The sequence below is a fragment of the Perca fluviatilis genome, chromosome 10, assembly GCF_010015445.1.
Source record: "Perca fluviatilis chromosome 10, GENO_Pfluv_1.0, whole genome shotgun sequence".
Taxonomy (NCBI): Eukaryota; Metazoa; Chordata; class Actinopteri; order Perciformes; family Percidae; genus Perca; species Perca fluviatilis.
In genome coordinates this window covers 26,100,666-26,113,145 of record NC_053121.1, presented here as the reverse complement: position 1 = coordinate 26,113,145, position 12,480 = coordinate 26,100,666, and the positions used below count along the sequence as shown (strand labels likewise).

The following is a 12,480-nucleotide window of genomic DNA, read 5'->3' as shown; positions in this document are numbered from 1 at the left end:
TTAAGACCATCTCTTAAGTTGTAAACATCTCACAGACCTTTTAAAAAAATATTTTCAAACAAATAAGCCTTAATATAATACTTTGAAAAACAAGAGCCAGGTCTAATTGAAAATCTCACTCGAGAAGCTAATGCGGCACATCACACATTTGAAGTATCTCGTGACTGTGGCTCTGTTGTCTTGCAGATCAGTGTGTGGATAAAGCCAAAGTTGAAGAGAGTGAGCAGAAGGCTGCGGAGTACTCCAAAAAGGTAAGGCATTAATCACTCCCAACAGCCCCTTTTGGTTGGCCGGCTCCTATCAGGAAAGTTTTTTCCTTCCTCAGAGCTCCCAGACAAGCTATTTATTTTCCATGCCCTGATCAATACCTGGGTGTGACGCTACATGATCCGTATCGGCATTACAAGAATCAATGCCGATGTTCTGATGTATACTTATTTGTGCACAGTGCCGGGGCAGAGTTAAGTTATATGCCGACTCTTAATATTCCTTTAAGGGTTTCTTTTTTTTATCTCACATTTCCTTTTAATGTAAATTGATTGATTATTTGCTTGATTGATTAATTATATTGCAATTTATTTGAGAGAAATAACATAACTAGCAATTTAACATGCAGCATATTTTAGTATCATATTTAAATGTATCTTAAGGAGATCTCACTACCACTACCTGGCGACACCAAGGGGGTCCAGGATGTTTTTTTCTTAAGAGTCCTGTCCCACCAGCCCATCGTCCACCCTGCTGGGCCAGTGAAATCATTGTAGCGACATGGCTCGGTTTCTGCAAAGGTTAGATCCATCAACATACATGAAAGCCAGGCCAGGAAACAAAGACAAAGGACAACAGGGCTCTAGGGCCATGAGAGCTATGAATAGAAATCGGCCAGAGAGTGTAAGACGGCGTGTTTTGGTGTCTGTTGATGTGCCCTGTGGCTATTCTCTGGAGACAATGTGCCGCTCACAAACCTGTGTGTGTGTGTGTGTACACGTGTTTGTTATGTGCACATAGACATACTTGTGTCTCTTTTCTTGCAGTTTGATGAGGAGTTCAGTGCACGGCAGGAGGCCCAGGCCGAGTCTCAAAAGAAGGAAGAGAGAATCAAAGAGTTGGAGGGGAAGATCAAGGCCCTGGAGTCCCAGGTAAATCCATAGAGAGAAATTCCACTACTCTGCAAAACAGTGTTACATTCCCCCCGAGATCTTTTATATTCTTTGTTTTCCCCAAAAAACAAAATGAAAAAGAAGAAAGTGAAAACTCTAATGCCCAGAAGCCATTTTAATCAGTTTTTTTAGTCAAAAACATTCAATACAATCTCATACAGAATAACAAAAAATGCAGTGCATGGCAACAAGAAGTAATGCTTCCACTAGAAAAAAGGCTGATTTGGTCAGAAGGATACCTTTCCACCTCACTTACAGATGTGCTGCTGCTGTAAGTGGGAGTTATCGTCCATGCAAGAACATTTGATTTAATAAAGGGTCAATCTCCTTAAGTTGTAGCTCTTTATATGGGCGAATTGCTCTATTGAAGCTTTTCCTATGTAATTCTATCATCACAGAGATGGATTGCATTTCTTTTCTAGGTCTCTACATCATTTCTTCCCAGGCAAAACCGTCCATTTTGAGTACAGAAAATGACTGCTATTTCCCCCTTAACCCAATTTCAAATACTTTAGTACTTCCTTGGGACAAAAGGGCAGTTTGCCTTCCTGCTTAGGCAATTTAATATAAGCCGGCATTGAAAGATGGTATAGCTACATTTATATCACAGATTGCTTTTTCTTTTAAACATTCATTTCTGGTTGCTTAGGTTGGCACTCCCTCTCTGATAAACTGCACCTGAATATGTGGTCATCATCAGCATCACTGGGAGTTTTCTCACTTGTAACATGCTGTTACTTCAGTCCTCTAGCAATCATTCTTAGGTCCCCAACACATGCTGTTATGTAGTACAAGCTTTGGCCGTTGTCCTGGCCAAACTCACATCCTCCTTAGAACTTAATTTGTGGAGCTCTCACTCCAGCACTTTATATGCATGGATGCTGTGTCACCTCTTGTTACCTGCATTGTTACCCAAACTGGTTCATCACTCACTCCTTTTCCTGATTAATGCCCGCCTATTTTAACGAGACCATCAGAATCTAAAGCTCCTCTCCACCTGCTCCGTCTGCTCGCCCCTTTTTCTCCCTTGCTCTCTCAGTCTTCCACCTTCTGTCAGAAATGAATGCATCAGGCTGTGTTACCTTTGCTTGCCCTCTTTCCCTTGCTGGGGCTTTTAATGTTGTGTTTCCAAGTGTTTTCTTCCCTATAACACACCTTCCCCTCACCCTCCCCTGGTAGGCCTCTGTCTTTTGAAGACTGGCTGACTGACTGAGGTGCATTAACAGGTAGTGTAGATCAGAGAACCCTCAGGGACTCAAGCCCTCTCTTCCCCTGTTTGTCTGAATGCTCCTTCAAAGAGCTGCTACTGCTGGAGAGCTGTACATCAACAGACATTAACCTCAGCAGGGAAACATGTAATTAGTTTGTATGAATGTGGCCATGGCGACTTTAGAATATCCCCTATTCATTTTGACAGAACATAAACTTACTTACCTACTTTGGATGTCAATCTATTTAATCTGGAAAGTGCAGTTGATTTTAACTGGCCTCACGTATTAATTTATTTTAATTGAAAGTTGATTTTGGGGCTTTAAGGAGTAAACTTAAAAAAGAAGAAACAAATAATGTGTGTAATAACAATTCAGAGTTATCTCCTGTTTTTTATTTTTTATTTTAGGCAGGTGTTCGCATAGACCATTCAATTGCTACCTCAAGAAATAGACAAAATAAGTGTCATCCTCTCAGACGGTTGTGATTCTGCTACTTCAGGCAGACTAGGCGGAAAGAGTGTGTTTTGCAACCTAATTGCTGTTTGACACAGTGTTGTAGAAGGCCATTAACTGTGAGAGCACAGAACCTTTAAATCGGCGTGAGGACACACGTTTGTCCATCAAAGCTGCTGGGCCTTTACTGTTGTTATGCTGAATATGAATAAAGTGGGAGCTAACACTAACCCTTCATCTCTGAGAGACAGAATTCTTGTCAGACATTAAAACACATGCATGCCTGAGTCGCCTCTCTTCACCTTGTTTGTGAACCAACCCATTTAATGAGAGTCTTTGTCTGGGAACGTTGGCATAGTAACAAGCAGCCTGTTTGATTTGTCTGTTTGATTATCCCCCAATTGAGTTGAGTGGATGTTCTGCCTATAAACATCAACAGAGAACACAGGAATCACAACAAGAAGAAATCATCCACCCTTCCCCAAACCTTTACTTGCAACCATTCAAGGCAAAAAAAAAGGGAAGGAACTCATTGGATTGGCTCAGGTTGTGATGAATAATGTAGCACTGCAGTGGTACATTGGAGCACTCTGCGCCATCCCATTAATAGGTTTTAACAACCTGGCGGTCTTGTAGCTGACCCAGCTTGGCCCCAAGAGGAGCTGGAGGTGTAGTGGACCACTTTCTCTCTCTTTTCCTGCCAGGCTGCCTTCCGCCCTGGATGATTACAGAATTTGACTCAACTGATAATATAATGTGTGATTTGCTGTTAGGGGATAGAGCCACTTCAGTTGTTAAACCAAAAATGTACTGTCAAATTCACTGTTTAAATATGTTTTTTACAGTTTACAAAAATGGGGTTAGCACTGGTTTTCAGAAAAAAATACTGTCTATTCTGCCAGGTCCTTCTGATGATTACAATTTGTCCTTTTAATGTGTGTTTGTGTTAGGGATAGAGCCACTTCAGTTGTTAAACCAAAAATGTACTGTCAAATTCACTGTCATTCAAATATGTTATACGTGCATCCTAACAGTTATACAGAAAATGGGAGTTAAAAAGCACTGGACTTTTCAGAAAGCAAAACATACTGTTCTATACCTGCTGAAAATCTTTTAGGCTTGTTCTTTAAAACTGAGATATCTAAAAGCCTCTTACTTTTAATCCCTAAGGATGAAAGATAAAACAAAACTCTTTGCTTTAAATCTTGCACTTTACCACCATTTTCTAAAATTCTTTCAAAAATGAAAGTTCTTTTTTAAGTCCCCCTACTAAAAGTTCCCATCTCCTTTTCCATTACAGACATTAAATATTTAGTTCACTACGGTCCATAGTAAGAGTTATTCTGTAGGACTCCATAAAAAGATTACATGTTCTGTTGCTGTGGAATACGTTCCCATCCTCTTTACTTTAGCAAGGTCGCACAGAGTGAAATATCAAAGCAAAATGAGTACATTTCTGAAACGAAGACTGCAGAGTGAAATCAATGCCCATCACACATCTACGTGTGTTAAGTTGAAATGTATTTTGTGATGCCAAAAAAAAATAAAAAATACGGGGAAATGGAAGAAGGGTTTTGAAGGTGCACCAACTGTCAGTGATGCTGTGCCTTGTTCCTTTCATGCTGCAGTCAGTGCTCTACACTGATGTTCTTTTGAAGGTAGATTACATCTTGTTTTAGGTGTAAAAGTACACTGTGCCTTTTGCACATCAAATAGCTCATTCAGACAAAATGGGAATATAATACTGTATTTGTCATTAAATGTGTAAGGGACATCCTTTTTCCCTGCTTGCCTCTTTTTCTGGCTTTTCTGTTTCGTGTGAGTACTGTAGTGTACTACTGTTCTAGTATACTAGTGTTCTTCTTCTTCTCTGTCTATCTAACCCACCCCCATGTGTGCCTCTCTGTTGCCCTCTGTGTCTGTTGTGTGTTCCCATGGTGTGTGTGTGTGTGTGTGTGTGTGTGTGTGTGTGTGTGTGTGTGTGTGTTGTATCTGCACAGTTAACTATTGAAAAGACAAGCTCAAAGAGGCTCAGAGACTCATCGGGGAATCTGAAGCCAAGGTGGGTGTCCTCTTTGCATGTGCAGCCCTTGACATAATCAGACATTTAATCACCTGCAAATCCAGGTTAAATATTCAATGAATGGGATTGTGGTGCTTAAAATCCTTCGTTGGAGAAAAACTCTCAAACTGATTGTTGAACTGATCTTTTGTCCGATCTGTTGATCTCTCTGCATGTGCACCCTACTCCGTATTATGCATTACGGTTTAAAGCCTTGTTTTGAATCATCTGTAAATATAAGTTATATTTGTATATATTTAAACTGACATACAAGGCCTCTAATCTTTATTTGCAAGAAAAAAAAAATCTCAAACTGAAATACACATGTACAAAATGTACAAATAATTGATATGATACTTTGTCTCTTGAAATTACTAATCCACAAAAACAGAAAATGCTTTAAATGACTTCATTCCATTAAGATAAATAATGTAACAGTTGCAAGCTATATTAAATTCTGTAGCAGTTTTAACTTTTAACTACACACAATTCCTGCCTGTTTAATGCAGTTTTCATAAGTAAACACTTTGTGATTAAATTCCTCTATCAGAGATGAGATTGGGGCCTAGATTTAATCACATAGCATTCAGAGTTAATTACCTGCCATGCTGGCCTCCCAATTGAGTCCAGAAGACTATAAATTCAAATTGGATAGGTTAGATTTCATATTAGCCCAGTTTTCTTCTATACACAGAGCTCCAGATGGGCTCTGCTAAAGGAACGTCAGCCAAAAAGCATCAAAGAGACCTTTACAAGCTGGCGAGAAACACAATATTTAAATCGATAGATTGATCTTAAGTTGGGAAAGTAATGCTAGACATGCTTGATAATAGAAATATTAGAAATCAATACATAACATAGGAAAATTATATTTCTATATGTCTAGATGTGTGTGTGTGTGTATTTAGTCTCACATAATCATGACTACTTGCATATTGTACTCAAACAATATAGTGCCTATATTATATATAGTATACTTGTGTTTGCTACTTCAGACTCAGACACTTGTATGTTATGGACATACTATACATGTTGCATAAAAAACATGTATGGGCTACATAATTACAATGCAAAACATAAAGTCTGATTTTGTCCCATATGAATTCAGTATAAAATGGCTGTTATTTCAATCAAAAGACACAATTATTATACACTTTACAAAATATGGACCTGTTTTGTATTAGTTGTTTATATTCATATCTGAGGAAGAAGAGGCCAGTGGCCATGGTATTGTATCCCAAGGGTTCTGTGAAACACTGGGGTTATAATTGGTTAGATTAGAGACAGTGAGAGAGAGAGAGTTAGAGAGATGGATAAAGAGTCAGAGGGCCCATCTGAATGGAAACAACTGCACTCTAATTTAGCAGCTAATTTGCTTCCATTCTCTCATATTAATCTTAAAAGAGAATACGGGCCACAGAGGGCTCGAGATTGACAGACATGTAATCATTGGATGTAGATTTTCACTGAAAGGCTCTGGGCAATCAGTGCAAGAAACTCCTTGCAGAACACCTTTTTAATTTTGGCCCTAATAAACAATCCACCAATGCCATTATGTAATAAATCCCAATGTAATGTCTTTAAATATGAAGCCAATCACATTGTACACACAATCAAGTGGGGGAAAGCACATTGTGGGGAATTGGTTTTGGAAATGAGAAGTGCAAGTCAAAAGGCTTTTTGGTCTAATCAGCTTCAAAGATCAAACCCCGTCTTAGCTCGGCTGACTGTAATTGTTGTATTTGCATAACTTTTTTTCTCTAAAACAATTTTCTGTTGCCATTATCACTGACTACCTGTGTTTGTGGATTGTGTGATAGTGCAGACATGTCAAAGGACTGAAGGACTTGTCTTATCAGTCTGGGGTCTAATTACATCCCTGTCTACTGTTTAATAGCCTGCCATTGTGAGGACTCAGGACAAAGACTTGATGACAGCAACATTCTTATCTTTTGTAAATTAAAACAGTAGTCTATCACAGGTTTTACACACACACACACACACACACACACACACACACACACACACACACACACACACACACACACACACACACACACACACACACACACACACACACACACACACACACACATATATTGAATCCACTGAGATAATGAACACAAGCAGCCAACCCTTTGGACAGTTCACAACTCTCCATATAAGTGGTGTTAATATGAATTGTGCCTCCAATGGGCAAGCATAATCAACAGCACTGAAGGATCAGATCATAATTATGAATTTATTTGATGACAGTAATGATTTCAGTCCAGTTTTTGCAACCTGACACAATTGCACATTTTGTGGCACCAACTAAGAGATATTGTAATATATAGAAAATGATTAATACAAAATCCAGATTCTGATTAGATTAATTTAACTAATTAGTTTCTAATAAATCATACAGGATGTGCATATGAAATGGTTACTGTTTCATAAGCTGCTCAAGTCGTGATCTCATATAAATTGTACACAACCATTATGTCTAGTCCCATGACTAGAACATATCCTCACACTGTATTTAGAATTGCTTCAGGGAGGCTTTTTACAGTCACAAAGTGTATGTAGTATGTGTATTTAATGTTTGCCTCTAAAGTTTAAGTTCAAGTATGCAGACAACAGTTTTGACTTCTCATGTATTTTCCATAAATGTATTTGCTATAAATACCAGAAAGTGTAGTTGCCACTGAGTTTAAGTTAATTTTTAAACATTCCACTTGCTCCTCTCAATACATACCTGATGTCATAGTGTGGATCGTGTAAAACTGTCACTAAACACAAGCACCAGTATGTGCATTACTTATGGTGCTGGGTGTCACAAAAATAAAAGATTTTACAAACCCTTTTTGTTTTTACTTAAAGCTGCAGTAGGTAAGATTGTGAAGAGCCAGGACTTCGCCAACAAATTTGAACATCGACAACTTCTCAGTCCCTCCCCCCTTTCTGCTGCAGCCCAAACCGTCTCCTAAGCCCCTCCCACACAAGGGAGTTTGACAGACCTGCCTAGGCATGTCAGACAACATGTTCAATAACTAAACACTAACACAACGTTAACTTTACTCACCAACAGTAAAACGATGCTAACTAGCAGGCTAGCGTTAGCCATTTCAGCATCATATCTGACCGACCACTGTGCTAACGTTACTATCATCCTCACCAACGTAGCTTTGTGGACTTTTGACTACTAATAACCAAGTGAAAGATAAATCATTCATCATAATTATGTTACCTGTCGAGAAGAAATGTGGCTACATCTGCATCGTTCTTCAGATCTTTAAAATCCCGGAGCTCACGCCACCTCTGAAAAGCCTCTCCAATATTCACCGGAGTTTTGGGAAACCTTTCTGCAGCTTGTGCGCGGGGAGGGGAGAACGCTCTTATATGTGTGTACGTGCCTGAGCAGTGATTGACAGGCAGATAGACCCCCCCTCCCTGTGGCCCTGATTGGAGAAAATCAACCGGGAGCGGTGGAATTTTGCCAATGGCACTACAGGCTGTAGGAGGAGCCAGAGGAGTTTTTATTTTTTTTATTTTACATAATTCATGTAGTTCTACTGGAACATAGGGTCAGTTTCAGCAAATATGACAGAAAGTTAGTTTTATAAGACTTACCTACTGCATCTTTAACAAACTTAAATGTATTAAATGCAAGCATGTTCTCCTAATCTGATTTGCTTACATACTATACTGTTTAAAATGACTTGTCATCTGTAGAAAAGTTGCATCTTGCTTTTCCTGCTTAAAAGCTTTAAGTCAACTTGGCAAACACATCTACAAACATGGCTGGTGAACTAATGATCATGCTCTCTTTGATTAGTAAAGTCATGGAAACAGCAGAGGACACAACCTCCTCATGTGCTCTGAACTTGGAAGCAACACTCGCACAGAACCTAGTAATCCTTGACATAAAACACTGCAGTGAACTTGTTCACTGGTATTGACACACACACCCTACTCTCTGCCCACAGTCAAAGCTCATGGCAAGTTACTAAGATACTGAAGTTGTGCAGGCAGTAAAACTTTGTTTTTCACAGCACAAAAAGGCCTCTTCCCCAGCAGAAAAAAAAAACAAAAACGCCTTATTGCTTTTTTTCTATTAGTGGCATCAGATCGAGGTTAAGATTAAACCGAAGGGAGCCTCACTTAATGTGTAGGCGATCATTAACATTTCTTCCCTGTATTTGCAGATTGCAGCAGGTCCAACTGCGCCTGGAGCACCACCTCCACCACCCCTACCAGGGGGTGCAGCAGCTCCACCTCCTCCTCCCCCACCTCCTCCCCCACCTCCACCTGGTGGCTGCCCTCCCCCACCTCCTCCTCCTCTCCCCGGTCACGCTGGCATGACACCACCACCACCTCCACCTCCTCCCCCAGGTGGAGGACCTCCACCTCCACCACCACCCCCCGGGTGTGGGGGTCCACCTCCTCCGCCTTTCTTCGGGGCCCCACCTGCATTGCCTGTCATCAAGCTGCCTTATGGACTGCAGCCCAAGAAGACCTACAAGCCTGAAACTGTGATGAAGAGGGTCAACTGGACCAAGGTATGGTAACCTGAGCTCTGATTCACTGCAACCTATAATCTTATGTTCACTGATAGTATTGGTAAATGGACACTGTAAGGGAAATAATATTCCACTGTTGACATGAAATATTATGCAGTTAAAACATGTCACCATTTAGCACTGACTTGTGAGGGTTTTTGAAGTAACCCAACATAATACACAATTTCAAATGTACTCTAGCAATGCAATCTAGTCAGACAACTGTTCATCCAGCAGCCACATTATTCAACAGCACATTCCATCACATGGAAATTGTTTACTGTTAAATCCTTTGAAATGGGTGCTCATTTCAAAGGATTCAACAGTAAACAATTTCCATTGCTCAAATGTTCTTGGATTTGTGAATGTTGGTATTGAATGAAGACCGAGCTGTGTAATATTCCATCACATTTGAATACAAGTTTAATAGGACATTCTTTGCATTAATTTAATGGTTCTTTGCCTTTGCTTATGTGACCTTGCGTCTTTGTCTTCAATTACTGACAGCAACCAAAACATCAGCCTAGTTCTTTTGACACCATGTGACTGCTGCACATTGTATTGAATGGTTTTGGTAGATTTAAGCTATATATTAGAGACATTTTGACTGCTACTTTTCAAAGTGTTGAAGGCCATTGTAGTCATATCGTCACGTTTTTATCATTTTCTTTTTTTGAAGAACAAGTGGGGAACATTTTGGTTTCCGTGATACATTATTTAGTCAACAACAGGCCACCAAATGACACACACAGATGAGAGAAAGGACTGTGGAAATGCAAGTCAACATTGAATATTGCATTTCAAGCAGCATGTTGCAGAATGAATTTCTCTCACTTCAAGGACTCCTAAAATGCCATGTATGCAAATGCTTCTCTGTGTGTGGGAGTTTGTGTTGCAAGAGGTAAAGTGATTAATAGTGTCATACAGCAGGATGGAATGTCAAACCTGTGTAACCAGTAAGAAAAACAACAATTTTAGTTTTAGTTTTTTAATACCAGGCGGAGTTGTTTGTGATATTTTAAATATTATTTGTCATTTTCTTGTGCAGTATCAATGTGGTTTTGCACATTTGTGTGCCTGCAGTGGCGTGCAAATGCCCATTGTCTGGGAAGTGTACAGAGGTTAATGTGCAGGTGCATTGACCTTGTCTCCACAGGAATTGTAGTTTGTTGATGCAAATGAAATTCATAACCTACCTGAGGAAAAACAATCTGTGTCTCTTGTGTTGATTAAGTGGGACAAGAGTCGTCTGTCTTCTCTATGTGCTGCATATGGAAGTATGGGAGTGCCAGGACCAAATACAATTTAGTTGTATAAAAAAGGAAGGGGAAAGAGAAGATACTTGTAATTTTTTTTTACCTACATCCCCTCCTTTTCACTACCCCATACATATCGGAAAAGAGTATGAATCACATAGATTTGATACAAGAAAAAGAAGGCTGTTATATTATTTTGCAAAAGAATTATTCAATTATTACTGGACAATGTAGTTTGACATGAAGCTGTGCCGGCAGCTGAAAGTTCATGACTTGTTGCATCATCTGTACACAATTAATGACTACTTACTGTACATACGTACAAACATACAATCTAGCATACATACATGCTTACTATACACACTGTAGCTAAAGTAATGGGGGCAGCTTCTAAATGGGAAAAAGTCATTTTGACAATTACACAATTGGACATTTTTTCGATTACAGTACAAGTCCTTCAGTCAAGCAAAGGATGTGGTGACAGTGAATTCATAGTCAGGAGCAGTAGTGTAAGGCACTCACATGGGAAAAGACAAGCTTAGGCACACATTGGGAAATGTCAGCTTTGTTTAAGCGCTGAATGCATTTTAAATCAGCATGAGCTATTTCTTTTCCTGCATGTGTTTCCATATCTGTGTGTCAGTTATTCCCACAGAAAGTTATTTGTCAAGATTAATAATGGGACTGTCCAAAGGCCAAAACAAACAACATACACATTTGTTTTTCTGGCTGCCATTTTGGCCATTCAACTTTGAATTTCAAAAACAGAAATTATGATTTATGTCCAATAAAACAAATAAAATGCATATAATCTCACGCTGCTAATTAACGCTGCATGGCTACATTGAGATGAAGTAAATAATTTATGTCCTACAGAGCACCATGAGGTAGGCTTATGTTTAAGCTCAACATTATTTCATTAGCTCAGGTTGTAACAAATGCCGTTTCTACATCTAGATGACATTTTTTTCAAACACAGAGATGACATTTTTATTCTGGTCAGCCCCAACAGGAATGCCTAAGATTTATGCACCAGGCTGAATGTTAAGTAACGGAAATTAGAATTCCCCCCAAAAAATCATCAATGCAATTTAACCCGCTATTTATTCAGTCAATGTGTGGTCTTTATTTGTCTGTTGACCCAATACTGTCAGGTATATAACGCAAAATCTTTCTATGCTATGCGTGTGAATATATCTTGAATTTTTGTGGTCATTAATGCATTTGGAATAGGACTTTTAAAAGAAATCTGTGACCAATCCAGTTTCTAAGTGACTTTTCTAGTGCTATATTTACCTTGTATTCGGGGCCTCACTAGGATGGGCTGTGACTGCTAGGCGGGTTAGGTTGTTTTTTGCCATTATATTGACAAATTCACAAAGTAGGAGTTCAGATAAGTTGCAATTTTAAAAGCATCCTTCATTAGGGTTGTTTCAGGTTGTTTTGTTGTATTACTGTGCACTTTCCTACTCACTAAACTTTTTAGCTGCAACATTTGTTTTTTTTTAGCTCTACCTATTTTGTTGAGGAAAAAAACACTGCTGTTTCTTAAAGTGGGTGTATGTCACAGATTTATGAGAAAAGATATTGATTAGTTTTTCTTCAAGAAACCCATTGTGCATAAAAAAAGATATGCTTTCACATCTGACACATATTCTTGGCAAGTTTGAGTTTGTTTGTATAGCACAATATCATGTGAAAGTAATTCAAAGTTTTTTACAGTGATAGAACGGTAGACAATATGTAATAGAAACAAGCATACATAAATAACCATACACACATACCATTAAACCTTTC

The 12,480-nt window shown here is 39.0% G+C and overlaps 1 protein-coding gene across 1 annotated transcript in view; it reads left to right on the top strand.

Annotated features, from left to right (window-relative positions):
• diaph2 (diaphanous-related formin 2) overlaps positions 1 to 12,480 on the top strand; it is a 420,870-nt gene that overhangs the window by 145,054 nt on the left and 263,336 nt on the right. The window contains 3 exon segments of the mRNA XM_039812941.1: positions 187 to 251; positions 1,035 to 1,139; positions 9,074 to 9,427. Of these exon segments, the coding sequence (XP_039668875.1) occupies positions 187 to 251; positions 1,035 to 1,139; positions 9,074 to 9,427 (524 nt within the window).